Raw genomic sequence first — 15684 nt, 5'->3', positions numbered from 1 at the left:
TTCCCTTTACCCCTTTAATTCTCTCACCCCTCCTTGGGTGGGGAGGGAGGGGAAATTGGGTGAGTGGGTGTGTGGTTTGTCCCCCAGCCAAGGGCAAACCCATCACACATACTTAAGAGAATTTGTCTGATTTAATAACGTCTCCGTACACTTTTATACCCCTGCTCCAATAAACCGAAATAGTTTCTTATTTTGGGACAGCTCTGCCTCAGGCAGGCCGTGTAGGCAATTCACTTCCAGTGCATTTTGTTAGGAAGCCAACTGTTGTCCAGGGCCCCTGACCTGGGTGCAAGCTAAACTTCAAAACTCACATCTGTGCAATGACTGCAGGAGTTCAGACAAGCAGCAGCCTTCTACACAGCCTGGACTTCAAGACACATAAAAGACAATCATGACTCGTGCTTTGCTAAACATCTGTTCTTCAGGGTTTGCAATAATTTTTAAACACAAAGTATATATCCCTGTAGTCTCTGGGATACAACAAGACCTTTCATACCATGATGTCCTTGATAATCTGTTGCACCAGAAATTCATTTGTGATCATATGGCTCCTGAGCTGACCATGTTGCATTAGTAAGCGAAGCAACTGAGCAACGACAGGCAGTTCTTCCCGACAGATCCTGCTCACTTGCAGACTTTGCAGCATCAGCCTCAGTAATCGTGGCAGGAGTGCTAATGCAGAAATACATGATCCCCACAGCATATCCCTGAGAGGAACAGAACAAAAATTGAAATGATTATGGACACGTATTTCAAGTATGCTTCTATGACAGCCTCACAGCTGTACAAGGAAACGTGCCTCTATGAACATAGTCACACCAACTGCCTTCACCATAATTAGTGCTGAAGCAGAAAATTTGTACCAGAAAATGCTAAACTTGAAAATACGCTAAAATTATGTACAGCATTGTGAAAAAATTTACATCCTGCCCTGGAGCTACAAATGTTGCTGAAGCTCTTACACAGTCTAATTTCTGCTTGAGGAAGCTGGGAAGAGGTTTTTATTTCAGTCATTGTTCAGGTACACGTGAATCTTATTTAAGACTCATAAGAAATCAAACAATAGAAGCTTTTTGCATGCAAGTCATTAAACACAGTAAGTGAAGGACAACTCCAGCTTTAAAAACACATCTGAAATTTTAAGTAAGCTTTGAACAACTTCCCTGTGTATGGAACAGTTAAAGGAAAAATATGAAGTTTGAAGTGTTTAAAGACATTTCTGTTATACAGGTAACTAAACATTTAAATCTGATGTCTGTAGTTTTTGGTTTTTTAACTGAAATGGATTTGCAGTCTAGAAAATGATGCCTGAAAAGTTTCGTTAAAGCTGAAATATCAAGTCAGTTAAGAGTACAGGCTTATAAAGCCAAATCCTTTGCATGTTGCTTTTCAATGTATCTAATGAAACTAAAGGCTAAAGCTAAAGATTAAGGTATAAATAGCCACCTTTCTAAAGTCAGGATAGTTCTGACATATAACTAGCACTTGTAGTAAGTAAAAGCTTTGAGATGAAACCTTCTTTAGTTATTGTTTGAAGTAATTCCAGCTAACTTGCAGCTGTTTTTTCTTAAATCTAAGTACTGTTTTGAAGTAAGCAAAAGACAGACAGCAAAATAAATTAGGGGCATGGGCGGGGATGCATCCTTTCATTTTACATCTCTAAATACTTGTGGGTATAAAGGCAGAGAAAAGCAGCATTACCTTTTCTGTACATGTTCTGCATCCTCTTTGTCTAAAGTTAGCAGAAAGTACAGAAGACTGTAACAACAAGAGGCTAAGAACTTGTGCAGGTTTTCACTTAGGATGCAAGCTTGATCCAAGAGCTTATTTATGGCACATAGAACAGATCCAGCTGTGCTATCAGGTATTACAACCAATCCAACCTGTATTAAAACAAAACACCCTAAGTTGATCACTTTATACACAAGTTTTTTTGCTGATATACAAGCATGTCTAGAGCTGAATGAATCTCTTTCATATCGCAACATACATCACTTTGATTCTGCTGAAATTCTACACACTACTGCATTTCTTTCGAATCCCTGTTTTCCTAAGAAATATTGCCACCCATACCAACAGAAGGTTAAACTAACATCTTCATTGCATCCCCTCAAAATAAACACTCAAACATCTTTTAAAAAACCCTGCTGCTTTTAGCCTTGCTCTGAAAGACAGTACAGGCACAAACAGAATCTTTTGGACAGAACAGGTCTTTCCTTTTAAGCATATACCGTGGGACCGAGCAGCCTTTCCATGTCTTGAAATGGCAGTGGAGCAAGCACTGAGGTAGAAGGAAACTCAGATATACTCTCCAGAAAGAAAAGCTTCTACTGGATCATCATCAGGGTGAGTCTCCCTAGAGAACCAACCGGCTCAACAGGAATGAGAGCATTATGAGCCAAGATAAATTAACACTGATTAAACATATGGTGGGCCCACAGCTGGGGTGACACTCCTCTGTTGTTAAAATGAGAACATCATCTTGAGTAAGGATTTTATAGGCATGATAAATAAAATAATTTAGAAAAAAAAATATCTTTTGGGTAGAGGCAGTGAATTAGAAAGCAGTTTAAATTTTGAAATGCTATTAAGTAACTATACTAGATTTTTGTCCTATAATGCCATTAAAAAAAATCATGTATTGCTAATGTGGCACCATTTATCTTATTAAAAAAGTAATTTAATGAGTTTTAGAGTGGCCTAATTTTCTCATGTGCAAGTACGTTGTTTTAAGATGAGAGAGGCAGTTGGTTCGCTTAATGCCAACTGTTTCTTTTATAAATGTTTAGAGAAAGATCAACAAAGAACACAGACATTTCAATCTATACCAATACAGTAGATGAGACAGCTCAAATAAGTTCCCATGTAGGATGTTGCCTACATGGCGCCTTTCTTCCCTGTTAGGTGTCATCAGTTAGAGATCTTGGGCAGCAGTCTCAACAACTAGTAACTACTGGCTTTCAAAGAGACGGTGTAGTAGAACACAGAAGCTGATTTATAAATTCTAATTTAAGTCAACACGCACCCCCAAAAATCCAGACTGCTGTTATAGGTGTGCCACTCCCTCTGGAAGCTTTGGTCTACTAATTTTTCAGTAGGGCTCCACAGAGGGAACTGCAGATACACGTTAGATTGCAGACCCGCCTGGACTGGATGACAGGCAGGTCCTCCCTCTCAGCAGCTAGCAACTAGAAATGCTGTCGCTCACAATTCTGTTACCCAGCACTGGCTTTGCCATCCCCTCCACAGCTCAGGGAGTGTTCAGGATTAGAAGACAGACTGTAAAACTCATCTAAAGCTGCTAGATGCTCTTTTGAAAAATAAAACAAAACAAAACAAGAAACCTTTCATCTATGGCTGTCCTGGCTTGAAAACAAGCTGAACAATCAGACAAAAAAAAAAAAAAATGCATGAACATTTGGATAGCAACAGTTATTAGGTATTTTTTCAAAATTCCACTAATCTTGTTGCAGATTTTTGCAAATGTTGAAATTATAGATGAAATATATGGAGTAAGTAGATTTGAGGGTTAATGAAACTATTACAAAAACCTATCACAAGAAAGTTAACCTAGAAGACAAAATGGTACTTACCAGATATTTACAGATACCAGTCTGGAGAATGTCAAAACACTGACTTTGACAAGGTATAGTGGACAAACTGTGACAGATCATCTGTTTAAACAAAACAAAGTCACATTTGAGTACCCTAAATGCAACCAGCAACCATCCACTGTGTAGTCATACTTTGTTGACAGACCTAAATACAAAGTACCTATGGGGAAATAGCAGCTTTGTCTCAAAAGTATTGATTCTTAATGGTATATAAGAGTAACATTGCCAAGAGAAATTGTTCAACGTTTAAAGAGACGATGGCCTACATCATTAGATTTTTTGGCAGGGGATATCTTCATTTTGGTTATGTGATAGAAGTAAAAGGCCAAAAATATTCTGTCCAGCTACAGTGCCACAACAAATCTCCACCTGCCTTTCCTTGGAGCTGAAGGATTTCAGAAAGCAACTTCACAAATAACTTTATCAAGCATGAAACAGAGGAATTGCAGTGAAACAGGAGAGAAAAATAATATAACTAAGAAAGTATCAAAGATCCATTTCCAACTTATTTTTGTCTGCTAAAAATGTCATGTTTAAAGATGATACAAAATGTAACACTACCAAGGGAAATCTGGTTTTATGAACTGCCAAAAACTTTCTGGTGCTTGTATGATCGGGCACTAGCAAACTGTATTAGCTGCCCTGAGGCATGATGGATGGAGTTTAAAAAAAACACAAGTAAACTGAAGACTCAGATCTTCATTTTTTGGTAAAAAACATATGGGTGAGAATGGCTAGGGTGGGGGGAAGGGGGCACAAACAAAAAGGAAAAATGGCCAGGGGAGGAGTTGACCAAGACCCCATGAAATGCTATAAGGCTCCTGGATAGGATAAAGAAACCAGAGCCCTAGTAGATCTGCTAGTAAGCTGTACTACAGTCCTCAGCAGGTGGCTTTCTCTGTTCCTCTTTTCCTTCCCATCTATTCCAATAATTTGCAAACTAGTCAGAGAGCTTGGGTGACCTCCCTCTGTTTACATTCATTGCTTATCCCACCAGTGTCAACTGAAGCCTCCAGAAAGCAACATGCGCAGCGCTGAGTGCGTTATTAGACCATCAGTGGTCATGACATCCTGCTAAGGACAAGGAAGATTGAAGAACCCATACACGAAGAATTAAATCTTCTGTTTGTGCTTAAGGGAATCAGAAAGAGAACAGCAAGATCAGACATCTGAGGGAGGGAAGAATCTTAAGTCCCCGAGTTTTACAAATATCTCGACTAAGCAAAAACCATTCCATTCCTCTAGGACACCTTGCTAACTGAAGAAAGAGCTAAGGAAAACTTTCACAGAATGATCTGACTCGAGGCATTAAATTCTGTGATAGCCTACTGGCTTTGAGACTTAAGTTGAATCAGGGCAGGTCAAGACACCTAAACAAGAGATAAAGACAAAATAGGAAACATCGCCCATGTTGTATCACAAATAATGGTCCACAAAATTTCCAGCAGAAGAGAGACCCCAAGGAGATGAAAGTTTAGGAAAACAACTGTTAGCTCAAGGTCCTGTGGTATGAAAACTATCCTGAGTAATGTGAATGCCAGTGGTGGTTTAATCAGAAATGGCCAAGCAGCATCATTAGTGGTGATATAAAAGTGTGCTCAGATTTTTTCAAAATTATACACCACAAATACTTTTAGCCCTGCTTAAACTGGCCAAGTTCAGGAGATCCTTAACACATCTGCTTGACAGGACATAATGCTGTCAGGACATCACTCACGTTAATCAGTATGACAGATGTAATTGTGCAAGTATTTTGTTTGACTAGTAGGACTATTTAAAATAGAATTTCGTAGATACTGTTGCACTGAATACCCTCATTTTTTATACACGTTTACTAAATAATGAAATATGATTAAAACTGTGTACTCCATATACATACTAGATATGGAAGTGCTTCTGTACACTGCAATTTGAAAGTGATAAAATATGAAGTACTTGGGAATATCCCCAAGAAACGCACTCAAAACATTTGTGTATTAGCAGTGTCAAGGAATAAATTCAAGCTGAGACAGAGGTTACTACTAGGTATTGCCATGTCAAGGACAAACTCTGACTCCCATCTGACCTAGTATTTTAACAAGTAACACACAAAAGGCAAAGCTACATTGATTAAATCTGTCAGCTGACAGCTCAAAGTTAAGAAACACTGCCATGACAGCGGGATTGGACTAACCTATAGAAAAGATCGCATGCGTTTGATGAATAACAGACACAGAAAAAACTCAGTGAAACACAAGTGGCAGGTCATGTGCTCAGAGACTAATAAAAACTTCTGCATGCAACTTGGAGTTTTAATAATTGTAAAGGAGAAAATTCTGTGTGTAACAACTGACCACAAGGTGGTTGTAATACAACCATGAAATGGACAAATGTCACTTTAGGATGGAAAAATAAAGATGATCACAATAGAAGTGATCAAAACTACTGAAGAGACATTCAGTACTACTCCACAAGACCCCACTTACATAATTTCTGACATACGCTGCAAAACAGGAGTCACTCATTATCAAGAAAGGTAAATTAAACCTCAACAGGCATAGAAAAACTGCACAAAGAATAGAGATCTGTCTTACAGGTGTGAACAGAAAGAACTTCACCTGCTTAGGCTGGAAAAACTATAGTTGAGAAGGGATATTGTTACTTGCAAATATAAGAAAGAGGTGAAAACTGCTGCAGGAAAATAAACATAACCAAACATCAACAAAAAATAACGATGATCATAGCTGGCTGGGAATGGAGATGGGATGGAAATTAGGAAGGATGATTATGAAAGAGGAAATGTAGGAGAGCATTTGTTGCTCATAAGACAGCAAGCTAGGGAGATCCCTTCTAATTCAGTACCTAAGCACATCAGGTCAACAAATTAAAGACCTTGAAGGTAAATCCACCAGGCCCACACAGCAAACTGAGGTTTCATTATTAGTAAAATCATTTTTAATGTTTCACCTGTAGGACTACATGTCTAGAATAAGCCTACCAGTCCACTGAGGTTCTCCCTGACATGACAAGTTGCAGGAGCTTTTTTGTAACAGGTACAATGCACCGACACTCAGACTCTTCCAGAATTGCCACAGCAAAAGGGACATCATAGCACTGAAGAGCAGCGTACTTGCTTAGAAGGGTTGTGGTGAAGTGCAGAATGCTTGGCGAGTTAGTTTTTCAACCTTTTAAATCTCTGTGACCCTCAAAATAGCACAACCATTCCCTAAATCCAGTTCTATTTTCCTACAATTAAGTAGGAGTGGCAATCCTTTTCAATTCAAAAAAATTAAATCCTGCTTGAAATGGCATTCATAACAAATGCCTGTTATAAAAAGTGAAACTGAAACGTTATTAGACACGGAAATGAAAAGCAAAGAAAACTTAATTATCACATGAAAATTAGTATTTTTCCTGACAATTTATTTTCCTTAGGCAAGGGTTTGCATGACGTTTAATTTCCATAATAAAATGTCACAGCTGATTCATTATTTTACATTTGATTAGCATTTATCACATTTGTGGTGCATTCATAGATTGGTTTTGGACTACAGCCAGAACAGTTTTGTTTCAGAGTATTACTGAAGTAAATGGACAGAGAATGAGCATTTCCAATCATAAGGGGGTTTTATAAAATACTTGTCTCAAAAATATATAACAGGTTTAGTTTAGGTTTAGAGGTTTGGGGTTTTGATTTTTTAAATTTTGTTTGAATGTCCACTTGAGTAAATTAAGCCAAAGAAAAACATTCTCTTAAATACAGGGATTAACTGTTAGCATTATGCAGCAAATACTACTGTCTCCGTAATCCATTGGCAGTTTTTCAGATCAAACCTTATTGATCAGACAAGCCCATCATACTAATGAGCTGCACAACTGCAACAGCAGGTTCCCTACTAGTGCTTCAGGAAATCATTACTACACCGGCCCCCCTGGCTGCCAAACTGAAGACAAACCCCCCCAACAGTAGCCAGCTAAAGGGAGGGGAGGGGAGGCTGAGACGGCAGCCCAGGAGCACTCCTGGGGCTTTTTGGAGATCTTGACACCACAAAGTAGACTGCAAACGTGACCAGAAGGCAGCTGCCTGCAAACCAAGCCTTCAGGCAAAACTGCTACGGACACTTGGCCCATGGACACCGAAAACACTCTGGGAAAGCCAGCTTTGCTCAGTTCACTTATCCCCCCATTGTTAATTGGATCTCGGAGGGTGGCTCAAGTCACCTGCTCTTTTACTCTAGTCTTCAACTAGATGAGTCAAAAGTATTTTTGCTGCCGACAGCCAACCTAACCAACTCTTAATCCAATCTGAAACAGGCTTTTCATAGTTCTAATTTACAATCAGAGGAATCCATCAGTTAAATATTGCTTATCTGTAAGATGCTCTCAACTCCAAAAGGCAGAGTTGGGAGGACCCGAGGAAGCCAAGTCTCAATCTGAGCCCTCATGGCAACAGGAACATGCACAAATGATGAACCGAGAGTAATTTTTTTTCATTATTTAACTGTTTCCACTCTCTAAATCACTCAATGTTTCCCATAACGTGATAGAATCCCGACTCAAAAAGCTTCAAGGGAAATATTTTATCAGTGGCTCTCCAGGGAAAATCTGCATATTATTTCAAGCTTAATCATACTGCAAAGTACTCTTTGTCAAAGAAAAATACTCATCTTCCTCTGAAGACACACACAAGCGTGAGCACAGAGAGGAACCAAGCAAGCAGAAAAGATAATGAATCAAGTACTTCAGCGAGCCACTATGTGGAGTCGGACCAAAGACAGTTCACACTCCTTGAAAAGTGATTTTATTAAAAAAGGAAGTTGGCACACACCAGACACTATATCCTGATGTGAACTTTAAAATATATTTTTCCATTCACATTGACATCCACCTCAAACACAGGTAACTAAAACGTAATAGGCTGTTCTGCAGTCAATTCCCAAGCCCTCGTGAAATGACTGTTTCGAGCAAGACTCTGTCCAGTATAACATGTTACTGCAGAGCGTGGAAAATGAGAAGTTTTCAGGTGATGGGGCAGGCAATGAAGCTTGTCGTCTGAAGCTTGTCCGGCTTCCCCTGAAGCACCCCAGCTTATCAGGTGGTGTACTCCCTTGACAGGTGCTGCTGCTCTTTCTGAAATAAATTGATTTGACAGGGCAACATTAACAGGGCCCCAAGTTGTTGAGAAAGCTGCGTACAACAAGAGATCTTTGTTCATCTGCCTCGGCAAAGCTCACAGGGGCAGATGTGAAAGGTATTCCTGATTCAGTGACTCCAGAAAAAAAGAAAAAACAACACAAAAAACACCCACACAAACCCCTCACACAATCACAATATAACAAACAAAACCTAGGTTAAAGAAAGAAAAAGCCACAAAGCAGGAACAGCATCTGCAGGAGAACAATACATAGGTGGGCAACAGGAGAAAAAAAACCAAACACTATGGGGCTAATTTTACACAGAGGATAGAAGGCAGAAACTTGTTTAAGAAATACAAATGCTTAAGAACATGTATTGTGTCCTGCACCCTGACAGAGTACATATTTCCAAAGATTTAGGATTATGAAACAGTAAATTGCTTGATCAGAAACAGAGTAACTACAGCATACAAGCTTATCTTGTATCTGCTGAACTGTAGTGATTGCTTATATGCATATTCCTAGGCTGCGCATGCAGTCTGATGTTAAACATATATTAACAATGTTATCTTTATTTGCCACTGGACACAAACACATGGGTGGCAATCACCACAGCTCACCTACTGTGCAACAATTCAATCACTCTGTTTTTAAATCTGGGCACCAGCAAGATCTGGTGCCAGGAGGCAGAGAACTATGGGCTAGAGACAATCCTACTGTCTCACCAAGTGACGGACACTTCTGAAAATATTGTTCTCTTGGGAGCAAAACCAGGTTTTATGCTCAACAGCTAATGTACTATCCAGGAGGAGATGAAGCCATACCTGAAAAACAGCATAGGCCTGGTTCTCTTCTCAGAGCCACCTTACTAACAAAATTCAAAGAAAGGACACCATGAAATAGCTTTGCTACCCACAGAGCTTTAGCTTCATCCTCTTGTGGCCATAATAAGCCTTCCTTTCACAGCTCTGCAGCTTCCTCATAGCTATAAAATGTCACCATGTCCCATTCCTCCTCCTTAGGGATGCCTCCCTGTTGGACCACATGCAACGTGATCAAAGGAATATCTGATGTGCAAGTCTCCAAATCCACCTGCCTGCCTCCTCATCAAACAAAAGGACTTGAAAACACAGAAAACTGTACACTTAGGAAACTAGCTCTTGTCCCACAAAGCCTGTCTTTTTAAGCAAATTTAGTCTAGGTATGACAGAGCAGGATGTGAATTTACAGCATGACGCACAGTAACTGTGGAGATGTTAATTCACCTTAGTTACGTGTAGTAACGTGTGAGCTCCCAGGTATAAAATGTCACAAGATACACCGGCAGTGTAAGATGCAGGCCCAATGGAGCACTGGCCCAAAGATCAAGTTAGGGTTTTGGGGGGGGTTTGTGTTTTGGTGTTTGGTTTTTATTGGTGTTTTCTGGTTGTTTTTTAAATTTTACATCTTTCTAAAATTATGGAAGAGACCTTTGAAACAGGGTTTTATTCATTTTAGGAGGCATTACATTTACGTGTATAATTTCTCTTTTGTTTCTTTGGAAATTGCATTACTTTTCAAGAAAAAAAAGCCATTACTTTCATTTCTAAACATTAAACTTGTCTATGATGTAGTTTTACAAAATGCTAAAGGGCTTATACAGATTTTTTTTTTATCCTCACTAAAGAGGATAAAAAATATTGCATATTTCTAGTTTCCCCTCAGCTGCTTTTTCTCCCCAATGTAACTCTAATCTGGAAATCTCAATAAAGACCAAAAGTTGAAATCTTACAGGAACTTCAACTCATAATCTTCATTTTTAAAATGCAGTGTTTTTTTTAAGTGTTAATCTCTGCTTAAAGCTTCAGCACTACAACACCACCATTTACATCTCAAGACAAACATCATTGCAGGACTTTTAATTTACATGCACTGACTTGCTATCTTTAATGATTTGTCATAATTTTGCATAGCATATCAGTGCAGATACAGCCTTCCCAACTCTATATCACTTATAAGACTTCTCTGGTTTTGACACACATTAGTATATTATATTACATTACATTATATGCCTCCCAAGCTTTTTGAATTCAAGACTGCTTTTAAAAGCAGCTGACCTTCCCTAGTGTTTGCTTTTAAATGTTCTAAACATTTTTATTTCTTCCCATCAGTTATGCACTCAGTGTAACTCTATAACCTTGACTTCAAGCAGATCTTTTGAATTATCATTTGCTTTCCGCCTCCAAAATGTTCAAGTGTCACAAACATCAAATATTACAACAGCAATTATCATGTATACACGGTTACCTTGTTAAACTGTTCATTCCCATTGGTGCTATTTCATTTGATACTAGCAGAGCAATTCCATTACAGTGGAGTGAACAATGTTACCGACAAACACTATAGGCACAGTTAAAATGAACTAAGACTGAAGCCTCTTCCCTTAGGCTGCAACCATTTATTCTGGAGCTCCATCTACTTCAGCTGCAGGGGTATGATTTTAAATAATTGCCTTTAATAACGTAGGAGTCATTTTAAGCAGAAGTTACTCCAGAAAAGGAACCAAGGTTTCCACATTTAACATCTCTTTCAGCAAGATATGAAGATTAACCTTTACAGCTATGCAAAATGGCATTTAAACAGACACTTTTCTTAAGCATTGCTTGTTAAGTGAAAATCGCCATTACTTAAAAGCTTCCACAAAAAAGTAACATGGCTTCACATTTGCACTATACCAATTACAGCTCTCTAGTAAAAAAAAATTACAAACAGTATCCATCTCAAAACGTTTTTTATTATAAACCGCCTAAAAGCATTAAATCCTACCAGAAGTGCATTTGTTCGGTCTTTTCACCAATTACACTTAGCCACATGCTACCAAGTGCACTGGTTATAATATAACACACTCCAAGTCCCAACTACCATGTGAAAATGCCTCAAATTATTCTTTTCCTTTACACAACTTGCACTTTCTCCAGAGGCACGTCTTTTCTCCTTCCTCACAACCCCCCTGACATTGCTGCAGGCCAAGTGACAGCACCTGCCTGAGACTGGTCCAGAGCGATGCACATGCAGCCTGGCCAGCAGGCTGCTGCCAAGCAGGACACAGAAACCAAGTTATAAACTGCCTTGTGCTAATCTAGAGTTTTTTTCTGTTTCACCCGCTTATTTTCATAAAACTTACAGGTAACTAGTATTTGCAACTTTAGCAGAGAGCCAAAACCTAGCCAATGGTTTAGGCAAAACTAGTGGTGGAAGAGAAGAAAGCGGAGGATAGATGGACTAATAATAATAATAATAATCAGATCACTAGTCTCATTTATTCATAGGAAACCAGGCTGTCAAATCCTAATTCCATCAGTTCCTTATTTATTTTCATCCACAATAAAATATTTTTACGTTATGAGAAAACCTTGAATTACAACTACACAATCAGAACTCTTTTAAATGAAGACTTCTGAACATAAATACAGGCCTAAATGCTGCCTGTTTCGCAGCCAAGGGAGGGCTGTTCTCACTTACTAGGTATTTTTAAGTACTACAAAGATTTTGCTTAATGTTACAGTATCACCATAAGCTTCCTTATCCAGCAAGGGAAAGCATGAAAGACTCAGCATTCAGAAGCTGTACTGCTCTACTTAGTTCCACCAAAATCGTGACTAATTCAAGCTGTGTTTTACTATTTCCTGTAGCACTTGTTTATTTAAATAGATTTATTTCACAGCTAAAAATATTTTGATTTAGAAATTGTCTCGTATCTTGAACTACGTCCACTTAGAAGAAAGCAATCTCCAAGCCCTCAAACACAATACACATGGAGCCATCACATAACACTGTCCTTCAAGGCATCCCAGAAGAGCCTCATGATTTGTTGGCAGTTTTCTTCTTCCCAGAGGCTGTAGCTCTGGGATTTAGTGGGTTTTGTTGCTGCTTGCTTTATTTTCTTTTGAGAGGAGAGTAGCTTGTTCAATATCTTGAACTGACAGGTTTTTCTCAAGTCAGGATTTCTCTTTTTTTTCTTTTTTTTTTTCTTTTTTTTTTTTTCTTTTTTTTTTTCTTTTTTTTTCTAAATGGTCCAGCCTCCAAAGCCCAAAGTTTTTACGGTCTACAGTACCCAGAATGTTTTCTTTACAAACTGGACATGAAATAGAATATAGGTCAACACGTTTGAGGTTGAAGAATGGTACTCAACAAGGATAAAATAGAACCCCAAAAACTTAATGAACACAGCACTGTATTAGATATTTAAACACAGAAACCAGTCATCTAAAATCTGAACATCTGATTTAAGTAAAAACTTCAGCATAGTATTGTTTATATCACTTACCATATCTACAATTGCATCTGAAATCAGAACAAGCCGAATGAAAAATGAATGGAAACCTGTGATTCATAAAAGGAAGTGGCTGCCTTAATACTGATCTCTCCTCTTTGTAAAAACAAAGAATACAAATAGTGTATCCCAGAGACCACTATCAGGAGATCAGAGGAAAGAGGAGAGAATATCTTAATTTTTCTCTAGTAGGAAAAAAAAAGCTATTGAAGAGGTGCCCCTATTTTTCTGTCTGCAAATTCCGTGGGGAAAAAAGCAATTCTGTGGACAACACCCCAAACAGCATTGCAATACTACCAGTACTTCTGAGAAGCATTTAACATTAACAGTTTGACTTCCAGATCATATGTAAGTGTAAGAACCTACCAAATAAAGAATAAAACCTCCCCATACTGGGCAACTCATTACAGTCTAAAACCAAAAATAATACAGAGCTTTGTCAATCATGAAACAGAAGTTCTGTTTTATGAAGAGAAGAAGTTTTCAAAGAATCACTGAAGCAGGAATTTTAGTCCAACGTTCCTGCTCAAATGTGGTCACCTACAGCAGGTCACCCCGCACTGTGTCCAGCCAGGCGTTATGTCCATAGAAGGGAACTCCGTACCTTTCCCGGGCTACATATTCCAGTGTCTGACCAAACTCACTGTATAGTAAGTTCTCTGTGTTTAGGTGGAACTTCATGCATTTGAATTTGAGCTCTCTTGTCCCATCACTGAGCACTGCTAAGAAGACTCTGGGTCCATCCTCTTCGTTCCCTCCCATCAGGTATCTATACACATTGATAAGATCACCCCGAGCCTTCTCTTGTCCAGGCTGTACAGCCCCAGCTCTCTCAACATCACCTCATATGAAAGATGCTCCAGTACATCCATGTCTCTTGTACTGGGGAGCCCAAACCTGGCAAAGTACTTCAGATGTGACCTCACTAGTGCTGAGTAGAGAAGAACAATCACACCTCTTGACCTGCTGGCAACACTACTCATCATGCAGCCCAGAACGCTGGGCTGGGCTTTTTTGCCACAAGGGTGCATTACTCACTCATGGTCAGCTTGTTGTCCACCAGAACCTCAAGGTCCTTCTCCACAGAGCTGCTCTGCTGCTGGTCAGCCTCCAGTATTTACTGGTGCCTGGGGTTATTCCTACCCAGGTGCAGGAATATGCATTTTCCTTTACTGAACTTCATGAGGTTCCTCCCTGCCTAGTTCTCCAACCTGTCCATATCCCTCTGAATGGCAGCACAACCACCTGACCTATCACCCAATCCTCCCAGTTTTGCACCATCTGCTACACTACTAGTGACTTGCTTCCAACTGGACTTTGCACCACCAATCACAACCCTCTGGCCTGACCATTCAGGCAGTTTTTAACCCACCTGTCTACTTACCTAATCCATTCTTTGTCAGCTTGTTGACAAGGATGTTATGGGATACAGCATCAAAAACCTTACTCAAGTCAAGATAAACAACATCCACTGCTCTCCCAACACCCACCAAGCTAGTCACCTTGTTGCAGAAAGCCAACAGGTTGGTTGAGCACAATTTGCGCTTCATAAATCCTTGCTGACTATTCCTGATCACATCCTAGGAATATCCAATATAGGAGCTTTCTCTCCACAATCATGAACATGCTGATGAGGAAAAGCCTCCAATCTCCTTCTCAAGTTCAGAGTTGCAAGTGTCAGTCCAGTCTACAAAATGAGGTGGGTTTAGAAAGTCTCATCGCTCTTCACACACCAATTTTTGATGCGTGGGATTTTCGTTTCCATTCTCTCTTTGATAACTTAATCTCCAGAAAAGATTTCAGGCTGCCACACACCTGCAAGAGTAGTGCAATACTCCATAATGTCGAAATCCTCTTTCATTACTAACCAAGTATATCCAGCTCTTTGCTTAATGACTGCCATCCACTTCTAAGAATGTCAGAGAGCACCTTCTATATTTCCTAAGAAAATGTACTTAAAAGCAAGTCTCAAGTTTCAGAAAAGTAATGGACTTTCCTTGATGGCACCAAAACACTGAAAAGATTGTGGCATAAGTAAATCAAACTTGCAACCAGGAACCAAAGGCACAAACAAGATAACTACAATAAAACTCCTTCACCTTCCTTAAGTGAAAATATTCCTATTCTCTGGTTTCTCAACCACCTTCGATAGATTTGTAGAAGAGAAGCAAAAAGAGGAAAGAAGCAGGTAAAGTATACAGAAATCCTTCAGATGTATGGGATTAGGCTAACTCTTTGAGAAACACTTAGAAGTAATCTCTCTGGTGCATTCAGAGAGGAACAATCCTGTGTTCTGTACAGGACAGGGAGAGAAAACATTCTAGTCTTTCAATATTGGACAAAGGTGTTTTGGTGGGAAAACACATCATTACTGCCCAGAAGAGACAAACTGGAACAATTTAGGAAGAAAGTTGAGCTGCTCCACAGGCCAACTGACTGAAGGCAGGACATCTAAAGGTATGTGTCAGTCATGGTACCAAATAACAATTTTGCTTAAAATACTATTCAATACATAATAGCACGCATGCAATCTATGCCTTGGGCTATCATTAGTTTCAGTAGATTATCATCACTTAAACTTTATGATATGGAAAAGAAAAACCTACTATATTGCCTTCTTGAACCACAAAGATTGCCATGAAAA

The 15684-nt window shown here is 39.2% G+C and overlaps 1 protein-coding gene across 1 annotated transcript in view; it reads right to left on the bottom strand.

Moving 5' to 3' along the window:
- Positions 1 to 496: 496 nt before the first annotated feature.
- Positions 497 to 15684, bottom strand: part of TEX10 (testis expressed 10) — a gene marked incomplete at its 3' end in the record, with an annotated part of 31599 nt that continues 16411 nt past the window's right edge. The window contains exons 4-6 of the mRNA XM_010088077.1: positions 3594 to 3674; positions 1702 to 1883; positions 497 to 707 (exon numbers count right to left, since the gene is read on the bottom strand). Of these exons, the coding sequence (XP_010086379.1) occupies positions 497 to 707; positions 1702 to 1883; positions 3594 to 3674 (474 nt within the window). The remainder of the gene's footprint in view (positions 708 to 1701; positions 1884 to 3593; positions 3675 to 15684) is intronic.

This window comes from Pterocles gutturalis, unplaced genomic scaffold (genome assembly GCF_000699245.1).
Source record: "Pterocles gutturalis isolate BGI_N339 unplaced genomic scaffold, ASM69924v1 scaffold52361, whole genome shotgun sequence".
Taxonomy (NCBI): Eukaryota; Metazoa; Chordata; class Aves; order Pterocliformes; family Pteroclidae; genus Pterocles; species Pterocles gutturalis.
Note: the sequence above shows the minus strand (reverse complement) of the source record. Positions and strands in the feature narration are given on the sequence as shown.